Source organism: Pleurodeles waltl, chromosome 1_2, assembly GCF_031143425.1.
Source record: "Pleurodeles waltl isolate 20211129_DDA chromosome 1_2, aPleWal1.hap1.20221129, whole genome shotgun sequence".
Classification (NCBI taxonomy): domain Eukaryota; kingdom Metazoa; phylum Chordata; class Amphibia; order Caudata; family Salamandridae; genus Pleurodeles; species Pleurodeles waltl.
In genome coordinates, this window is record NC_090437.1 from 1,337,005,837 (window position 1) to 1,337,027,855 (window position 22,019).

The 22,019-nt window shown below is 45.8% G+C and overlaps 1 protein-coding gene across 1 annotated transcript in view; it reads right to left on the reverse strand.

Moving 5' to 3' along the window:
- Nucleotides 1–22,019, reverse strand: part of LOC138257190 (probable E3 ubiquitin-protein ligase HERC1) — an 805,868-nt gene that overhangs the window by 211,000 nt on the left and 572,849 nt on the right. The window contains exons 49-55 of the mRNA XM_069205891.1: nt 21,622–21,874; nt 20,079–20,277; nt 17,592–17,818; nt 15,711–15,838; nt 12,182–12,201; nt 8,236–8,709; nt 809–939 (exon numbers count right to left, since the gene is read on the reverse strand). Of these exons, the coding sequence (XP_069061992.1) occupies nt 809–939; nt 8,236–8,709; nt 12,182–12,201; nt 15,711–15,838; nt 17,592–17,818; nt 20,079–20,277; nt 21,622–21,874 (1,432 nt within the window). The remainder of the gene's footprint in view (nt 1–808; nt 940–8,235; nt 8,710–12,181; nt 12,202–15,710; nt 15,839–17,591; nt 17,819–20,078; nt 20,278–21,621; nt 21,875–22,019) is intronic.

Consider the following 22,019-nt stretch of genomic DNA (forward strand, 5'->3'; position numbering starts at 1 on the left):
ATCACCCACACGTACAAGGCCATACACAACATAGGGCCAGCCTACTGAACCACTGCGTCCTCTTCCACACCCCCGACAGATCCTTCCGCTCTGCCCAGATGGCTCTGGCCACCGTCCTTCGAATGCGCAAAACCACAGTTGGAGGACCATCTTTCACATACACTGCAGCAAACAGCTGGAACAACCTCCCCCTGCACCTCAGACAGAGTCGTCGTTCACCATCTTCAGGAAGAACCTCGAGACGTGGCTCTTCGGATGAGGCCCCTATCCTCCCCCCAGCGCCTTGAGACTCTCACGGATGAGTAGCCGCACTTTACAAATACTGATTGATTGAGGAAGTAGCCGTGTGCTTTACAAATGCCTTTGATTGATTGATTGATTAATTGATTACCCCATGCTCTTTATGTGGGTTTGTGTTAGCAGAGCAAGAAGGTTCAATAAAGGTTAATGGTTTTGTGAGTACTCTTGCACTGTCACAGAGGTAGACAAGCCTCTACCCTTCACTATTTATGGTGGGAGACGTGGGTGGGGCATAGAGATCAACAAAGACACCATGTAAACAAGCATTTTCAGTTGCTGTGGACACCATAAACTCACAGCATGACTCTGCTTTCTGTACACCCAACCACACAGTGAGTTACACACTTCAAGCATGACACACCCTTGGTGAAGGATGAGTCAATGTACACAATGCAAGAAACTTTGATTAAGAATTTGCAAGAACATTTACCAAGTGCATCTTGATGGACACACAATGTGAACATCTGATGCACCGCGTATATGGTTGCCAACTAAATGATATCCTTACTGTGAAGGCACTGAAGGTTTCTGCGCTCTCTCCCACATCAGGCTCTTTAGATCCAATTAGAATTTTCCCATCAACATATCCAGCTGCAAATGGGTCGGCTTCGCTGAACCAGGCCACACTGAGGACTGCAACTATGGAGAAGAAAAGTGTGTGAGTAACAGTAAAGAGTAAAGCTGTGAAGGGGCTCAGTGACATTTAAAATAAAATAGTATTTGATCCTGGGCTCATTCTAGAAATGTTGGTTGGAGTATACTGTGACTCTTTCCACCAGATTGCCCCTCAGGAGAGTGATGGCCCAGAGTGAGAGTACAATGTCCGTTTACAGGAATAAAGAGATGATGCTACAATCCGTGCCACTACACAAATCTGCTTTGTATTGGTACGCAGTTGTGTCATTGGAAGGGCAGAGTTCAGTAGGAGGTGGTACATATGTAAACCTGAATTCATTATTGCAAGCGCAGTAGTGGAAGAACTAAGCAACTGAACATCTGAAGCTGCTCATTAACATGTAAGATGTGGTGACCTATCAGGCATGTAGAGGAAACACCACAATATTGTGAACAGACTTGTCATTCTTAAACATTCTCAGTGGGTTTACAGACCCACTCACCTGAGATTACACTTCAGCCTGAAAACTCCCTCAGATCCAACTGAATGATCAGGGTGGACTGTCCTGCAGGATGGGCAATAAACCAAGTACACCCTTAGACAAATCCAGCTTTTCTTCAATAAGTACATGAGGTCTGCAAGGAATCAGTGCCTTTGGCCCAAACCTTTCATCCATTTCACTCACTAGCATTCTGCACTGCATAATTTGTCCATTGCTGCCTGGAGGATCCTCTCTCTTGTACATTCTTTCAATTGTAAATACCATTTTTTATACCTGTCTCTGTAATGCTATGGGCCTGTTGTTCTCCTTGGAAAAAATACTTTTGTGTCAAAATATAGGCCCTCATTATGACTTCAGCGGTCTTTCCGACCACCATATTACGAGTACTGCTGGATTTCTGCCACATTTTGGGCGAAAATTCAGCAGTAGTCATGCTGGCAGTTGGAGGTGCAGGGGCGGTTTCACCACCAGGCCCGTCCCGCCAGTAGGACACCGCCCGCTGTATTATGTGCACTAATATAGCCAGGCGGTGTCCTGATGGCGGGGCGCTGCTGGCGCTGGAAGTGCCCCTTTCCGTTCCCTGCCAGACGAACTCCTCCACGATTCAGGTATGTTGATCATCTGACATGGGAGGGGGGTACATGTTGTTGTGTGTGCGTGTGTGAGTGTGTGTTGTCTGCGTGTGTGAATGTAAGTGTGTCTGTGTGTGTGTATGGGTGTTTGAATGCATGTGTGTAGGCATGTGTGAATGGGTGTTTGAATGCGTGTATGAGTGTTGAATTGAGTGCGTGTTGGAATGTTTGTGTGAATGTGTGTATGGATGTGTGTTGGTGAATGTGTGTATGCAAAGTGCATGTGGGTGTGTGTGCGTGTAAGCGGGTTGGGGGTTCTATACTAGAAGTGTCGGGTGGGGGTAGGGGGGTTCAGGTAGGGTGGGTGTTGGTGTGTGTGTGCATGAATGTATGTATGAATGTAAGTGTGTATGCGTGTGTGTATGTTGTTGTGAATGCGAGTATGAGTGATGTGGTATAGGCGTGTGTGTATGTTGAGGTGAATGCGAGTATGAGTGCCAAAGTGAATATGGATGCATGTGAGTGAATGCGTGTATGTCAGTGTTGGTGAATGAGTGTATGCACTGTGCGTGTGGATGTCTGTATGCATGTGCAAGTATGTGGGCAGGGGGACGCTGTATTTGGTGGGGGAGGAGGATGTACTTGGTCAGGGGATTGTGCTTGCTGGGGGGAAGGCTGGGGAGTCGTCTACTGGAGACAGGGAAGAAATTCCCTGTCACCTGTAGTCTTTCTGCCATGGTTTTCATGGCGGTGCTACCGCCCCAGAAACCCTGGTGGAAAGGCGGCTCCTAATACCGCGACAATCTTCTGTAGACCAATGGGTCGGAGATGCTAATCTCCGGCCTGGCTGTCCAACCGCCCTGGCGGTAAAAGTGGGGATGTGGCGGGTTGGCAGAGGCCAAACCGCCAGACTCATTATGTGGCAGTCTTCATCACCAGCCCGTCGGCCCCATAATGTCTCTGTATTTATTACACAATTGCTTGTAACCCACAGCATACACTGGGAAAATTACATTCCTCTACTTTTGACTGTTAAGTGTGAGACTTGTGTATGAAATCGAAACAAAGAACCCTATTGCCCATCCATAGCTCATCAGAAGGAGATCGATTTAATAGTTATATTCATAATCAATCAAATTATTTTTAAAAGCTTATTCTGTGAACTAAGTAGGACACATGTTTGAAACTGTTTCAGCCCATCCTTTATAAATGACATCATCAGGGCTCTTAAACTGTTAACAACTAATGGCAAATACAAAGGCCCAAAAAATGAGTCACCCTGTAAAATTACAGACCCATGCTTTTATAAACCGTAAGCAGTTAAACTGAACCAAAACAAAAATATGGCACAGCAATACAAAACCCCAACCAATGAACAACAGCACCACAGAGACTAAAACAAGCAACATCTGAATACAACCTACAAACAGGTGAGTACAACTAATCACAAAGTACTATAGAAGCTGTACTCCCTCACAAACACATGCAACCAACAATATTAGCCATCCATCAGTGGTCGTTTCATTACACAGATGTCGCTGCTGATGCAACATGGCATGTAGCTATAGCTACAGCACCAAGCTGCTGAGCTTCAACGGTGACCGTAGAAGGAACATTCGGCCCAGAATTCCCAGGAAAAAACTTAGGGGCAGATTTAACAATATTTCACACAACGCAGCAAGACATGTTGCGGTGCGTGAAAGGGAGAGGGCAGGAATGTGCCCTACTTAACAATATATGGTGCATTTCTGTCCTCTCTTTACATTGGCGCACTTTTGGCTGCCTAGCGCCAACACACGCACCCTTGTGTCATTGGGCACAAAAACAATTCTTTGAGGCTTCTTCCTCTTTCTTTCTCTTGTGGGTACATGGCTGGCAGTAATGGCTCTATATGTGGCAGCAAAAGTAAGTTTACTGCCATAAATGGTTTTGTGAATGTGGTCCCTAATGTTAATAATATTATGTAAATAAACTCAGCGCAGGCAGGCACTTCCTTCTTTTCTACTTAAATCTCTCAGACATGAGGGATGCAGTGGAATAAATGTTTTAATAGCTTTAAATGCAGAAGAATTTAGGTATGGTATGTGAGTAGGAAAATTAAAATGATAGTAGCACATAAACTGTGTTTTTAAGAACAATACTAAGGGCCAGATGTATGAAATTATTTTGCACTCGCAAACGGTAAAATCGGCCGTTTGCGAGTGCAAAACCGTGGTCTGCGATGCATGAAATGCATTCGCAGACCACAACTAAGAAATCGCTAAAATAGCGATTTCTTGCATTGCGACCTAACTTGCGATCAATAGAGATGAGTCAAGTACAAAATGAATACTATAATTTGAGGTAAGTGAGTGACTATGTTCATATAAAACTGTGTTAATGCTTCACAATACATGGCTGTCAATTCTTGAAAATTAGGGCCTCATTTACGAGAATCTGACGCATCACCATTGATGCGTCCGATTTCTTGCACTTCCCGCACATCCCCTAACAATGCCATAGATTAGCTGTATTTACAATACAGAGCTCCATGGAGCACGTTTTCACAGATGCATCAGAAATTCTGATGCATCTGTTGGCGCTAAACTCATGTATTACTGGAGTAGAGTTGTTAAACTGACTCAGCTCCAGCAATGCGAGGATTCTCCCATAGAAAAAAGGTCTGCATCAATTTTACGCCGGCTCTGAGCAGGAGGTGAAACTTTGACACAGTTAAGTCGCAGAATGACGCAGTGACATATTGTAAATTTCACTGCGTCAGTTCTGCACGGCTTTTCCAGTGAGAATATATATGGTGCAGGTATAATGTGAAGCAGGGCTTTACAAACTGAGGCATTGGGCCCAATGCATCAGTTTGTAAATATGAAGCCGTGTGGTGCACTGCTGGCGCCACTGAGGCGTAAAAAATAAATGACGCAGCGGTGGCGCTAAGGCCTTGTAAATGAGACTCTTAGTTTCACGCTGAATTACAATATTACAATTTGACATGTGAATGATTCAAATATAGATAGAATATAAACTATCTTAGGATATTAGCAATTTTTATAATTAATAAATATTAGGAATACAATTGACAAATGAGATAAGACTAGAGGTAAATGTAAATATGAATTGAATTTTTAATTTTAACTAATTGTTGGTTTTATTTTTTGATTATCAGTTCAGATGAAGCAATATTTTCAGAACATGTGTTTGCTCTCTACATAACAATGCAACTTTAAATTAAAAGACTTTTCTGAAGCAAACAACATTGTGTAGACTGGAATTCATGTATGAAATGCCTTTGTGTATGAAATGCCTTCCTATTCCTGGTATAAATGCAGTGTGACACGTTGAAAGCGGACGGCAGACAAATTAGTACAAACCCTTTTAATTGGAATACATATTAGATCTCATTTATGATATATATTTCGCTACTATATATTGGAGTAAACATAAAGATTAATGAAATACATATATAACTAAAAAAATATTATGACAGTACACAAATAATGAGAAATTCCATCAGCAAATGGTTCAAAGTTTAGGGAATCCAAGTCAGGCACAACTGTTTACTGGCCAGAGAATCCTAAAGTTAAAATGGTTCAGCTATTCACATTGTCAAAGGAATAATGAATAATTTAAGATGTTTATTTGGTAAGAAGAGGGGATGGAGAGTGGGTGGATGTGGCGTATCGGGCCGACAAAAGGCGCATATGTAAAGAATAATTGTTTCCACAAACTGCAAGAATAAAGGAATTAAGGCCTGATTTAGAGTTTGCTGGAGGGGGTTACTCTGTCACAAACATGACTGTTACCCCGTCTGACGTATTATGATCCCACTATATCCTATGGAAATCGTAATACAGTGGAAGGAATATATGTCACGTTAGTGACGGAGTAACTTGTCCGACAAATTCGAAATCAGGCCCTTAGTTAGGAAATATCTGTACACAGCAAAAGCTCTTTGAGACCACATTTAAAGGAGCAGATATTTCTGAAAAAGGTATTTAAATTATACTCCAGTGTCTACTGCCGGGTCTGAGCAGAGACATTCACAGTGGCATTGGGAATTCACAAGCCGCAAAGGTCGATCAGTAATTACTGGCAGTCGCAATATGACTTCCATCATTTTTGCAGCCCTATTGACTAGGTACAGGAGTTTGGGATGGAAAGTACCAGCAGATGACACAATGATTTAACATCACATTAGCACATGAATAAACAAACCTGGCTGCTCGTGCCCAAGGCCAACTCACTTACCTCCTTTCCTGCAGCAGTGGCCCAGGTCCATCATGCCAACCCTTGTAGCACCGAAGACGCGGAGCCAGCTGAGTGAGCCATCCAGATGCCCCACAAGCAGGCTTTCCCAGCTTCTGAGCCCCCCTACAGGCTCCTGCGGTCTTTGGGTATTAGTCCAGGCCATAGTGGTCACCCAGGATGGTTGAAGCTGGCCATGGCTCTGGGTTTCTGGAGGGACAGAGGAATATCATCTTGATACCACTTCAGGGGTTTACATGAATACCCAAGTAAAAAGAACTAATGTGTTCACCCATTCCAAACACAACATGGTGACAATCGTATCAGTCTGGTAAAAGCATGAGAGCATCAGTTAGTCTCAGGATAACATCTCCATAAATTGCACAGTGATAAGAACGTACCGTTTTCACCCCAGATGGTGACCAGCCTGTCCCAGGAAATAGCCAGATAACGCCCGGTGGGACTCCATGAGACAGGTGAGATACTGAAAGCCTCTGTAGAGGATGCTGCACCTGGTGGAACTTTACTGTAAGGGAATGAAAAGAAAACAGGACAGTCACAAGAAAACATCACCCATGCCACAGATGCATGCCTCATAATCTGACACACTCAAATGGCCTAACTAATCCTCCTACAGATTTTCAGCACCACAGACATCATTGCATAAACCTGCCCGCTTCCTACAAGAGTAGTCCTGACATTTCATATTTGGTCACTTGCAGCACTAGGGCTTCTCTGCAGTCCAAGACTTTGTCCACGGTATGTTACAGCAGTGCGGCTGGCAAGCATGGACAGTTGTGCAGTGCTCCATAGGAAGGAATGTGTAAAGTTTGTGAGTGTTTGGAAGGTGAAGTGAATCATATAATGATGCAAATTAATTATCTTTAAAGTCATGTATACAAATGATAAGATTAGAACTGATTAACTGAATCCTCAATCAATCAATCAATCAAGGATTTGTATAGCGCTGCTAATCACCCATAGGGACTCGAGGTGCTGTATGTGGGTGTGCTGCACAATTGAACAACCAGGTCTTCAGGTCCTTCCTCAACTTCTTCAGTGATGTGGTCTGCCTGAGCTTGAGAGGTAGTGCGTTCCATGTCTGGGCTGCTAGGTAGAAAGATCTTCCTCCTGCTGTACTTTTCCAGATCTTGGGGATGGCTGCAAGGGCGAGCTGGGAGAAACGGAGACATCTGTTGGGTACATAGAAGGGGAGGTGGTGGTTGACCAGTCCTATGTTGTGCAGTGCCTTTTAGGTGTTGATCAGGAGTTTGTATGTGATGCGCTTGTTGACTGGGAGCCAGTGTAGGTCTCTGAGATGGGAGGAGATGCAGCTGTGTCGGGGGATGTCCAGGATGAATCTGGCTGCTGCATTCTGGACTCTTTGTAGTCTTGATTGAAGTTGCTTGGTGATGCCGGCGTAGATGTGTTGCTGTAGTCCAGTTTGCTGGGGATGAGTTTGTGGGTGACTGTCTTCCTCATGTTGAGGGGAATCCATTTGAAAATCTTCCGCAGGAGTCGAGGGTGTGGAAGCATGACAAAGAAATGGCGTTGACTTGATGGGTTATCGATAGAGAGTAGTCCAGGATGATGCCCAGGTTGCGAGCAATGTCAGTGGGGGCATTAGTTGTTCCATGCAGAAGGGATGGAGACGATCACAAGGATCTCTTTCTTGTCTAAGCTGAGTTTGAGACAGCTAGCCTCCATTCAGGCGGTGACTGCTCTCATCCCTTTGTGGAAATTCCTCTTGGCTTTAGCAGAGTCCTCGGACAGGGAGAGGATCAGTTGGGTGTTGTCAGCGTAGGAGACTTTGTTTAGATCATGTTGATTGGTGATCTTGGCAAGCGGGGCCATGTAGAGGTTGAAAAGCGTCGGGCTCGGTGAAGATCCTTGGGGCACTCTGCAGCAAGTGTCTTTAGGTTCTGATGTGAACGGCGGTAGTCTGACCCTCTGTGTTTTTCTGATGACAAAGGACATGATCCAATCCAGGGCTTTGTCTCAGATGCCGGAGTTGTGCAGTCTGTTGCAGAGGGTGGAGTGAGAGACGGTGTCAAATGTGGCGGAGAGGTCGAGCAGGATGAGTGCGGGCGCGCCTCCGCGGTCCAGTACGATGCGTATGTCGTCGGTGACTGCTAAGAGTGCAGTTTCGGTGCTGTGGTTGCTTCTGAATCCAAACTGGGATGGATCTAGGATATGGTGTGTCTCAAGGAATTTGGTGAGTTGCTGGTTGACAGCTTTCTTTGTTACCTTGGCTGGGAAAGGGAACAGAGAGATGGGTCTGAAGTTCTTCAGCTTACTAGGGCCGGCAGTGGGTTTCTTGAGTAGAAGGCTGATTTCGGCGTGTTTCCATTCTTTGGGGAATGTGGCGCTCTCGAAGGATCGATCGATGGTTAGGCAGCGCTCCAGTGCTATGGTGGCACTGGCCAGAAATCCATTAAGTGGTGAACAGGAGCCAATGGGATTCAGAAAGTGGTTGAAGACTGGATCAGTTAAAACGTGTAAAGGTGACTGTGAAGCTGTAGGAGGCTGGCCTGGCTTGTAGTGGGTACCAGAGGTACTTACACCTTGTGCCAGGTCCAGTTATCCCTTATTAGTGTAGAAGAGGTGTTTCTAGCAGCTTAGGCTGATAGAAGGTAGCTACGGCAAAGCAGCTTCTGCTGAACTAGGAGACATGCAAAGATCCTACTATACCACTGGTGTCATATGCACAATAACATAAGAAAACACAATACACAGAAGTACTAAAAATAAAGGTACTTTATTTTTATGACAATATGCCAAAAGTATCTCAGTGAGTACCCTCAGTATGAGGATAAGATATATACACAAGATATATGTACAGAAACCAAAATTATGCAGGTAATAGCAAAAGAAAGTAATGCAAGCAATGTAAAGTTACAGTAGATTGCAATAGGAACACATAGGTATAGGGGCAACACAAACCATATACTCCAAAAGTGGAATGCGACCCACGAATGGACCCCAAACCTATGTGAGCTTGTAGAGGGTCGCTGGGACTGTAAGAAAACAGTGAGGGTTAGAAAAATAGCCCACCCCAAGACCCTGAAAAGTAGGTGTAACGTGCACCTATAACCTCCAGAGAGCACAGAAGTCGTGATAGGGGGTTTCTGCAAGGAAGACCAACACCAGCAAAGCAACAACAGTGGATTTCCGGACCTGAGTACCTGTAAGACAAGGGGACCAAGTCCAATAGTCGCGACAGTGTCGAGAGTGGGCAGGAGCCCAGGAAATGCCAGCTGAGGGTGCAGGGAAGCTGCCACCTGTTGGAAGAAGCTTGGAGTTCTGCAAGAAAGAAGAGGACTAGAAACTTCCCCTTTGGAGGATGGATGTCCCACGTCGCGATAAAGCTTGCAGAGGTGTTCCCACGCAGAAAGACCGCAAACAAGCCTTGCTAGCTGCAAGGGTCGCGGTTAGGATTTTTTGATGCTGCTGTGGCCCAGGAGGCTCTCCTTGTCCAATCTCCTCCAGTCCCATCTGTCACTTTCAATTGTTTCTTTTAGGGCTGTTTTGTGGACTTTAGAGGCATGTTCCATCCCCACTGAGTGTTATGATACCTCCATGACAGGGGTGTCCAGTGACTCAATAGGTTTCTCCAGATCTTTGGGGTAAGTATGTTCTCTAGTCTCTCTGTAGATAGAGATGTGTCACAGGCTTGCATTAACCATATTTAATGCCCCAATGCCTGCCATTATTACTCTAGAGAGAACAGTCTGCAGAAACCTAGACTGAGGGGCTTATTTACAAGCCCCTTGTGATGGCAGTGCATCACTTTTTGTGACACACGGCAGCGCATTGTGCAGGCCCATATCTACAAGGCCACAGAAAGCCACTTTGTGTGGCTTCTTCATGGCCTCGTAGATAATGAAGCACACGTTGCTACGTTGCCTTACACTGCATCAGAGAGGCATTCCATGGGTGTTGAGATGTTCCCATGCAACACCCATGGATTTTCACGCATTCTCAGATTTACAAGATCCTGTAAACCTGGTAATGCGTCAAACTCTTACCCCTCCTAAGGGGAGGCATTCTGCAGCACAAATAGAAAGAGGGAAAAGCCTCATTATTTTGCAAGGGTGCCTGCACTGGCGTTAGGCATGTCATTGTTCCCCAGTGCAGGGAGAGGGGACAGAAATGTGCTGTATCTTGTAGATACAACACATTTCTGCCCTTTCCCTGTGGCACAGGGCAGCAAGGTCACTTGCCTTGTGCCACTAGGCTTGCAAATAAGCCCCGGAGTGTCTGTCTAGGAGAAGTGAGACACTCTTTTGCTCATTGGAGGATCAGTCGTGCATGTTGATGGCTGAGTGATTGCAACATCTAAACCCGGCAGACAAAATTCAGCATCCATGCTAAAGGCATCCAACATGTCCCGGAACAGATACATGTCCTCGAAGACCACTGGATCCTCAGGTGCACCAAGTCAATTCTAAAGTTTTGAGTTCAAAGCACACAGACGCTCTGAACCCACTGAAAGGCAGTGCCTGGAACTGTAAGCTATTGTCTCAAATTCAGAATGTCGAGCTGAATTATATCAAACTTTGGTAAGTCTTTTCACACAGAATCAACGATGCTATTTGGGTAGTGATAAAGACATGTTTACATATACATTTTTGATAGCCCTTTTCATCCACTGGTCCGTTCGGCGGTCATTCACATTTGCTTCTGTCCATGACACGGTAACACACGAGGTAATGGGTCAGCCCACTTCAGCCATTGGCTCTCTTAAAATATATACAGCTGATGTGGTAGAACTATCAAAACAACAAGAATATTTCCTCCCAAATTAGGCCATCTATAAATTCCAGTACTTTAATACATGGATGACAATGACCTATTGTCTTGCACGTCAATTGGACTCCAAAGCTGTCTACAGGCCCTCCATGAAAACACTACTGACAGTAACCTTTAGGTAACTGTATCTAAAACAAACATAGTGCTATTGAGGGAAAACTCCAAACATCAATCTTGGATTATAGAGTATAACAACTTCAGGGAAATTCCCACTTATCAATATTTTGGGTTTTGACAAAACAAATCTTTGGTCCATGCATGTCATCTAAAAGCTCTGGAATACATAGCGAGTCACTTCCAATTTTAACATATTGTGCATTTACTTCTGTTGTCAATCTACACGCTGGCCTGGAAGAGGTTCTGAGTGCTGTATATTCATTTGTCCATCCTCACGCCCAGCCAGTCAATTCAGACTTGAATTTGAGCTTTTGAACAGGGGCCAGGTCTTAAACCTGCAATTCAGACACTACTGCCACGGTGTTGTGAGGACCCTTTTAGTGCTTGGGTTGGGCGCCCCTGTCTTAGCTTAGTTTCACAGCTTGTGCCTTAGTTTACTTCCACACACATTTTCATTCATTTCTTAGCAAGTCTGCTTGCTTTAGCTATTGTTTTTACATATTATATCAGCTGCTTCGTCTAGGAAGGCGAAGTTCACGCTGCACATTTAATCAGCCCTTACATACAATTCGTACCATTGTCTACGGCTGCTGGGTACAGAACATGATATGCTAACTCAGGTTGCCAGCCCAGGAACCAGCTTCTATCTCCGAGACACAGCATTAGATCAGAACTGTTCTCTGATTGATGTATGGGTCATTATATAAACTACACATAGGCTCAAAGAGGATAGAAGGCATTCCGGGGTTGACCATCCTGGATGCGCACTACACGACGGACAGCTTTGCTGACCCTGGCTCTGACTTCTCAGCTTCCCAAGAGGATTGTCCGCCATACAACAGGCAGACCTCTCCTATTCCATTCAGGTATGGGGCTGGGGCTAATTCCTTGGGTCACGCCAGGCAGAGGGGTTGCAACCACTATGCTGTCAGATCTAGAGATAGGATAGGAACCTCTAGAACATCTAGAACCAGGCAATATGGTGGGGTTTCTCTTCTTCGGTTTAGCTGTAATGCTGGTTACCCTGCTCTGTTTCATCTGTGCTATGGAGAATAAATTGATTAGATGATAAGGTTAAAAAAGAGAAAAAGACATCCTTTCCACTTTTTCCAGCTTGGCACCTCTGCTTTGCCTTTTGAAATGTTTAAAATCATCAACCAGAGGAAAATTCGATTTTTTTTTAATTCCAACTTGTAGGAAAGTACCATCTTGCCTGGCATGTTACCCCCCTTTTAACATGTATGTAAGTTGGTTTTGCCTGTCTCACTGGGACCCTGCTAGCCAGGACCCCAGTGGTCATAGTTTGTGGCCTGAATGTGTGTACCTGTGTAGTAACTAACTGTGTCATTGAGGCTCTGCAAACCAGAACCTCAGTGCTCATCCTCTCTCTGCATTTAAATTTGTCACTATAGGCTAGTGACCACTTTTACCAATTTCAATTGGCACACTGGAACACCCTTATAATTCCCCAGTATATGGTACCTAGGTACGCAGGGTATTGGGGTTCCAGGAGATCCCTATGGGCTGCAGCATTTCTTTTGCCACCCATAGGGAGCTCAGAAAAACCTTTACACAGGCCTGCCACTGCAGCCTGAGTGAAATAACGCACACGTTATTTCACAGCCATTTTCAATGCACTTAAGTAACTTATAAGTCACCTATATGTCTAACCCTCACTTGCTGAAGGTTAGGTGCCAAGTTACATAGTGTGTGGGCACCCTGGCACTAGCCAAGATGCCCCCACATAGTTCAGAGCCATTTCTCCGGACTGTGTGAGTGTGGGCACACCATTACACTTGTGCACTACATATAGGTCAATACCTATATGTAGCTTCACAATGGTAAGTCCGAATATGGCCATGTAACATGTCTACGATCATTCAATTGCCCCCCCATGCCAAATGTGGTATTGGGGTGCCAATTCCGTGCATCCCCGAGGCTCCACTATCGACCCCAGGTACTGTCAAACCAGCTCTCTGGGGTTTTCTCTGCAGCTACCGCTTCTGCCACCCAGCAGACAGGGCTCTGCCCTCCTCAGGTCTGGGCAGCCCAGTCCCAGGAAGGCAGAACAAAGAATTTCCTCTGAGAGAGGGTGTTACACCCTCTCCCTTTGGAAATAGGTGTTAAAGGCTGGGGAGGGGTAGCCTCTCACAGCCTCTGGAAATGCTTTAAAGGGCACAGATGGTGCATCTTGCATCTTGCTCCATGCATAAGCCAGTCTACACCGGTTTAGGGAACCCCCAGTCCCTGCTCTGGCACGAAACTGGACAAAGGAAAGGGAGTGACCACTCCCCTGTCCATCACCACCCCGGGGGGGGGGGTGCCCAGAGCTCCTCCAGTGTGCCCAGACCTCTGCCATCTTGGATCGAGAGCCTTGAGGGCACTCTGGAAGCCTCTGAGTGGCCAGTGCCAGCAGGTGACATCAGAGACCCCTCCTGATAGGTGCTTACCTGACTAGGTGGCCAATCCTCCTCTGAGGGCTATTTAGGGTCTCTCCAGTGGGCTTTTCCTCAGATAACAACTTGCAAGAATTCATCAGAGTTCCTCTGCACCTCTCTCCTCGACTTCTGCCAAGGATCGACCGCTGACTGCTCCAGGATGCCTGCAAAACTGCAACAAAGTAGCACGAAGACTATCAGCGACATTGTAGCGCCTAATCCTGCCGGCTTTCTCAACTGTTTCCTGGCGGTGCATGCTTTGGGGGCTGCCTGCCTCCATCCTGCACTGGAAGCCACAAAGAAATCTCCCGTGGTTCGACAGAATCTTCCCCCTGCTTCAGCAGGCACCAAACGTCAGCATCACCGGTACCAAATTTAGAGGAGGTAAATCCTTGCCTCCCCTCTCCAGACAGTAATCATGTGCACTGCGTAAACTGCAGCTACAAGGGCTTCTGTGCACATTTCCAACAAATCCTGCATGCACAGCCAAGCTCAGGTCCCCAGCACTCTGTCCTGTGATGCTCAGCTCCGGTGTCGTGGGACCCTCTTCTGCAGTGTTGAGACGACCGCTGTGACTTCTTGAACCCGTGTTCAAGGACTTCTGCGGGTGCTACCTTTTTGTGCGTGGGCTCTCTATGTTGCGGAAGGCCCCCTTTGTCTCCTCTCCCAAGTGGTGACATCCTGGTCCTTCCTGGGCCTGGGCAGCACCCTTTTTCTTCAACTGTGACTCTTGCAGCTAGCAAGGCTTGTTTGTGGTATTTTGCCAAGGAAACAACTCTGCATCCTCCAGCACTCTATGGGACATCTTCTGCACAAAGGAGAAGTTCCTAGCACCTTTCGTTGTTGCAGAATCTTCAGCTTCTTCCATCCAGAGGCAGCCATTTTGCACCTTCATCCGGGGTTTAGTGGGCTCCTGCCCCCCCAGACACTTTCATGACTCTTGGACTTGGTCCTCAGGTCCAGGAATCCATCTTCAGTGCTTTGCAGTCTGTTGTGGTCTTTGCAAAATCCTCTATCATGACTTTAGTGTGTTTCTGGGGAAATAGTAGTACTTTACTCCTACTTTCCAGGGTCTTGGGGTGGGGTATCTTGGACACCCTTAGTGTTTTCTTACACTCCCAGCGACCCTCTACACACTACACTAGCCTAGGGGTCCATTCGTTGTTCGCATTCCACTTTCTTAGTATATAGTTTGTGTTGCACCTAGGCCTATTGCATCCTATTGTATTCTACAGTGTATGTACTACTTTCTGACTGTTTTACTTACCTGATTTTGGTTTGTGTGTATATTCTGTGTATTTTACTTACCTCCTATGGGAGTATATCCTCTGAGATATTTTTGGCATATTGTCACTAAAATAAAGTACCTTTATTTTTAGTAACTCTGAGTATTGTGCTTCTTATGATATAGTGCTATATGATATAAGTGGTATAGTAGGAGCTTTGAATGTCTCCTAATTCATCCTAAACTGCACTGCCATAGCTACCTCTATCAGCCTAAGCTGCTAGAACACTACTAATCTACTAATAAGGGATAATTGGCCCTGGCACAAGGTGTAAGTACCATTAGGTACCCACTATAAGCCAGGCCAGCCTCCTACATAACTCCTTTCGACAGCTGAGTTCAGGGCCAGGTGGAAACATCAAAAGACCTTTTAATGGAAAAGCTATAGACTCTACTGTTACATCGCTGAATCAATATCACACATAATCTGCACTTGTCGAAGCTTCATTTCCCAAAAAAACATTTTATTGCAACCAGTCTTCAAGAGAAAGGAAATTCACAACATCGACAAATCTCTTACCAACTGCATAGCAAGTGAGGACATGCAATTGATGCCCTGGTAAGTCAAATTTTTAGACAGCGCCAGGTCTGAATCACAGCAGAACAAACAGAGCACTGTGAGTATCACAAAATATGATGTGAAAGGCTTAAGATTGGAAGCAAACATACATTAATAGATTGTCTTAGAAAGGATTTTCCTTTTTATAATTTTATATGTACAACTGCCAGGGAGTTTTGTGATAAATAATGCATATACGACTGCACAGAGTGAAGCAACTGATGGCAGCGACTGTGACATGGTGTTTGCGACAGACTGCATGCACTGTACCTGCTGGGGAAGGTGAGGGTAGAAACGAGTTCTGCGCTGCTGCTGGTCACGCGCCACACGTTGATGGTGCCATCTTGTGAGCCAGTAGCCAACATCTCCCTGGTACAGTTCCAGCTGCAACTTGTAGCCTACAGTATAAATGTGTAAAGTCATTAATGCAAGCTGTCCCCATCCCTAGGACATCTGCTGCCCCTTCTCAGTATGTGCCTTGCATCCACCACCCTCTCACTGAAAATACGGTATTATATGTCTTTTGTGACACCCACCACCCAGCATCCCTAAACCTTCTCGCCTCCCTCATCTTATTCTGTGCTAGTTTTAGGAGATGCATTTTGCTTAGGGAAATAAAAATAAAAATCAAACCCACATGCTCCTTTCCATCAATAAATACATATTATAAACTCAACTCACATGCCAAGTAGTTCAACGCATTACTGATTTGGTCACCCGTGTCTGAGTAGCCTTCAATCTGCTTCCATAACTCAAAAGTGGCTTCTAGAACCAGATCATAAACCTGGACACTATTCTTCCAGAACTGGACACCAAACACTACATTACTTGGTCTTCACATATGAGCTTATGGGGTGTGGGGAGGTGGCGGCTGCTTGAGCTTAAGACTACCACTGGGGGAAAACTAGCTGCCCAAACCCACTTCATCAGCACTGTCAGCCTTGCCATCGCTGAGGAAGGAAGATGAGGGACGGAAGGTGTATCTCTTAGTGACTGTGCTCCCCACCGGTCCAGTGGACAGTTCTCATGTTTGATTCTGGACCTGGGGGGGGGAATTCTCTTGCTACCAGCAAAACTGCCTCCTGCAAGGTGCCCTACTCCTTACTCCAGTCAAAGTGTGCTGTCCCTTTCCCGACACTTGGTTCACGAAGGAACAAAGTCCCTTTCCTACGTCACATTCTCCAAGGGCTCTTCTCATGATGGTGTAGTATGTCTGACCTTTACCTTATTCTATGAATATACCTATAGTTTGTAAATTAACCATACCACACCCTTTGTTGCACAGGATAATGTTCAAAGCCACGGAAACCTCAGGTGCTTCCTCCTGAATAAAGCACTGAGTACAAGAAACAGACCCATATAATATGCCACACAGGGATTCTGGTAATTTATTTATAAAATAAACAGTGGTTGTATCTTGCCTCCTTTAAAACATTTACGCAGAAATGATTCAACTCTTTAATTAATCAGCTAGCAGTCTGCTTTTTAGAGCACTGTAATCTCCAGAAGTGCAGTGGTAACAGGTTATGTGAAACACCTTTGAAATGTGCTCTGAGTTTCTCTGTTTCACATGAGATCTTCATACCACCTGCATACTACAATAGATATTTGGGGCCATGTAACCTAGTCTAGAAAGTTCTTCAGATGTGTATGACTGAATGGGGTGTCTGAAGATTTCTTTGACACTGGTGAGGATAGTAGTGCTGTCTTCCAGGAGGTTTAATCTCAAAGAAAGATGAGCTGGAGGTGGGTCTATGGAAACATTGACCCCAAGGCTCTAAACTAGATGAGCATCTACAAAGCTTTGAAACCATTAAGACACACTTGAGAAGGAGTAATAAAAGGAAGGAACAGGATTACTGCCCCAGGCCCGGAGAGGAGAAAGACAAGACAGGCCAATTATACAAACATGTGATTATGTGCATGTTCTGTGATGAAAACTAGACTAGCTAGTATGTGCATGTCCAAATAGTCATGTATTGTGGTTTCGACCTAGAAGTTAACCTATATCCTTCTTGGCTTCAAAGAACTGTAAACTTGAGCTGTGCCCTCGCTCTCCTCACATCTCTTAAATGGTGCTGGTTCCACAGTGACCCACTGTGGTGGAATATTTCAGTGCAGGTGGTGTGCTACTGCATGGTTAAGGCTCACCCGGTTCTGGTGGGCTTCTAGAGTAAGACTGGGACACTTGCGCAGCTCAGAGTTCAAGTCAGCGTAAGTGCGGGGTCGAGGACCCCTGTTTCTCTCCCACATAGACAGAATGCAGAGAAGCTCCTGTGAGGCCCACTGACGATGAGTGGGGGACACGGTAACAGAGAGGCAGCAGGCCGCCAGGGCATTGAGGAGTTCCAAGGGTCCGGAATACTCAACAGTGACATCTGCAGAGAAAGAAAGTATAGGTGAGAGTCTTTTACCACTGAGGAAAGCAGGGGGAAGCAGGAGAGTTGTCAACATTTTACTAGCAGAAGTTTCATATCTGGAAAACATATCCCACATCAGAGAAAAGTAGTATGACCTTCACTAGAGGTTTCAGACTTGACCAGGAAACAACAACATGCTACTCATCTCTCTTCCAGAACGACAATATCAGGACAAACATGTCAATCCGGGCAGAAAGGCAGAGTGGTTTCTACCACCTCACTTTCAAATTCTCCAATGTCAGCGAGAAACAGGGTGGCAGTAACTAGCTTACTGCTCACTCCTGCACCAGTAGGGCATGCAGAGCTGACCTCTGGGACAAGCAAGGCTGTCATTATCACATTCCCAAGCAAGTCGAAACCAGGAGGCCGTACAATGCAAACCCTAGAAAGAGGCTGAAGGCTGAGGACAACTTATTGCCAGCACACCAGGAGAAAACAGAGTGCCACCCTCATGCAAAGGAAGGAAGCACCACCATGCCACTGTTTTCACAGACACATTTGTTCGCATTGGCTAGTCATTACACCCCCTCTCACTATCATTGATTTAAACATCCCTGAGACAAGAATAACTATGATGTTGTTTTTGTTCATGCTGCCATCTTTAAATATTTCATGTGACTACTATCGATAAAGCTCTGTGGTGTAGTATGAAACTACTGTATCCATCGCCCATTCCCTAGTTTTACATCCACTGTTTGACAAACATAATAATAGTTAAATGTTTGTTTGAAGGTCTCTCAGATTCAATCAACGAGAAGGGCTGCCTATGCTTATTTGGTGCTATTAAACATAGAGGGGGTCATTCCGACCCTGGCGGTCCCGGGGACGGAGGAAGCACCGCCAACAGGCTGGCGGTGCTTCAGGGGCAATTCTGACCGCGGCGGTAAAGCCGCGGTCAGAAAAGGGAAACCAGCGGTTTCCCGCCGGTTTTCCCCTGCCCCAGGGAATCCTCCACGGCGGCGCTGCAAGCAGCGCCGCCATGGGGATTCCGACCCCCTTCCCGCCAGCCTGTTCCTGGCGGTTTACACTGCCAGGAAGAGGCTGGCGGGAACGGGTGTCGTGGGGCCCCTGGGGGCCCCTGCAGTGCCCATGCCACTGGCATGGGCACTGCAGGGGCCCCCCAACAGGGCCCCATTAAGATTTTCAGTGTCTGCAAAGCAGACACTGAAAATTGCGACGGGTGCCACTGCACCCGTCGTACACCAGCAACTCCGCCGGCTCCATTCGGAGCCGGCTTCATCGTTGCTGGGGCTTTCCCGCTGGGCGGGCGGGCAGCCTTTTGGCGGGAAAGTCAGAATGACCGCCGCGGTCGTTTCACCGCGGTACAGTCTTCTGCCGGGGGAACTTTGGCGGGCAGCCTCCGCCGCCCGCCGAAGTTGGAATGACCCCCTTAGACCTTTGCTCACGGGCAATGGTGGTTTTTAATTGCCAGCCTGCCCATAATGTGTCATGACTTGGGTTCTAGTCCAGAATGCATGGGCAAGCAAGCAACAACCATAAATGCTCAGAGGTGTGAATTACCACTTAATAACCAATACGCATGTATGCAATCAATGTTTGCATTTGTCTTTTCAAGACAGAGGCTGCAGCTTCTATCATTCTATGAGTTCTGTGTTAGGGAATGTGTGCATGTCTGTTCTTCTTTGCCGGATTCTGGACGTTATCACTAGATGCTGTCGGTGATATACCTTTAATAAATTCAGTGATACTGGGCTTTTTGTTGGGGAAAGGAGAGAGAAGCAGGTAGCTAAGAGTTATGATTCTATTTTTACAGCAGATATTTGTTACCGGTTGAAAGTGGGTACAAATCTAATCAGATGTGGTAAATTGAAGCCACACCTGCCAAGCAATGCCTGAGATCTACAGTTGTGGTGTCAAACGAATGCCTGGGTTGATTGATTCATGTCAGCTTTTCAAGATCCTCTTTGACAAAGAAAATGTAGCCCATTTCTAGTCACTGAAGGTTCTTATATGTTGTGTGGGCATCCTGAAAACCTGACATGGATCCTGCACACTTTCACCTTATTCAACACACCTGAACTGGAGGGCTTAGATGTCGGGTCATTCCATTCACAAGTGGTTGCGATCTGTTTACCAAGCAGGTTTGCTGCTTTTGATCCACTTCAGAAGCGTGCTCTGCCACGACATACAGTCCACTCATAGGAGCTGTGTCTCTCTCAAGACCCACCATTCATCCATCTTATAACAGAAGGCTCACCCTTCATCTCAGCCTCTTCCTTTTCAGCTGGCAGGTGCCGGAAGCCCTTCTCTACCAGGATGTCAATCAATGCCTGGGTGACCAGGACCTGGGTGGAGCCCAGCACACGTGCATCACTTCCTGGACTGTTTGGTGTAGAAAGATCTTCAGGTCTCTGATGGTTAGTGCGGATTGTTCCGGTGGCCAGAGAAATTAAAGCCTGTGAAAAGAAAGCTTCATATATAACATGTTCTCAACCATAATATATAAAATAAGGGATGTGTGCCAAATGTGTTTCAGAGAGTGCGTGAGTGCATGGGAGTGTGGATGCATGTGTGTGGTATACATGCGTCTTTCTGCATCTTGAAGAGAGAGAGCAGGCCTGGACCTAAACTGATAGCCGTAGAAGTGCAACCTCTGCCAGTCCTCTGAGTTAGTGAGCTGTGAGCAGGCTTTTCTCTCAAGGCCTGATTTAGAACTCGGCAGACGGGTTACTCGGTCACAACAGTGATGGATACCCCATCCGCCGAAATATAAAACCCATAGAAGATAATGGGATTTATCTTTCGACAGATGGGATATCCCTTCCCCCTTTATATTAGTGATGGAGTAACCTGTCCACTGAGTTCTAAATCAGGCCTTTGGTGTAATTCATGGTGTGGAGGTATGTCTCTTCTGTCACTCTTGGGTTCATAGGAAGTATGTCCAGATCAAAGACGGTCCCTCCTGGCACTCCTCTCCAAGCAATGCAGGAAGGTCTTAGATTAACAAGGAAATGTTCGTTCACAACAGTAGGTTGTTATAATGAATCTCTTCATTGCCATTTCCAATCACTATAGTCTCACCTTTATACTTTAGTGAACCATTACACAATAGTCAACGTATTATAGATGCTGAGCCGGGGAGGGACACTATGGAAAAGGGGCAGGAAAATATGGTCTTTAACCTACATCCTCAGCAGAAGAGCTAAGCACATTATTGCACTATTCCAAGAACGAAGGAGAGGGATTTAGGACTAATTGTAGCAGCAGAACACAAAATGGACTTACAACAGTAATCATATTGACATGAATGTGAATTGTCTCAATGGATTGGTGAAACCAAATAAACATAGGGCTGGATTTAGAATGTGGCAAAGGGGTTACTCCATTCCAAAGGTGACAGATATCCCATCCACCAAAATCTACGTCCCATTATGTCCTATGATATTTAGCTTTCAGCGGACTGGATAGTCATCACTGTTGTGACCGAGTAACCCGTCGGACAATATTTAAATCAGGCCCACTGTCATATTATCGGATGCTTTAACCTGTACAAACTTTGAGGTGTCTCTTATAACCCCTTTAGTCATGCTGGGTATAACACATAATTGATTGCTAATATAAAATGTCTTCCCTCAGTATGTCTTGCTGCAGGACGGGCAGTACTGTACAGTGTATTTTATGACAGTATCTCATTTCGCACGATGACTGCTCTTTCAATAGAGTGATTTGTCACTAAAATGCATATCTCAAACAAATGCATGCATCACTGAGTGCATCTTTTCCTAGAGTATATATCTCACCTGAGCGCAGATCTCATTCAATGTCCTGGCGGCAGAAATATCGCTGGATACCAGGAACTCAACTGCAGAGGTTAAGCAGGGGACAGAAGAGGCCGGTGATGACTGTCCTATGCCGCGAGATTGTGGTTGATGCGCGCGACTGTCAGTCTCCAAGGACCTTCCTGCGGCTGTGAGACACATCAGGTGAACAAGGGTCTTGATGTTGGTAAGGCCCAGAGCTTTAAATCCAGGCATTGCTGACTCTACTGAGGAACTAGAAGAAAGAAGCAGGAATCAGAAAGACCGGTGAGAAGGGTGTAAGAATATGTAGCAGAGCTAACTAGGCGGAGTGAGAGTGGAGAAGCTACCTGAGCCATGGGAGTGGCAGGGCTCTTAATGGTGACAAAGGGGGGCTTGAG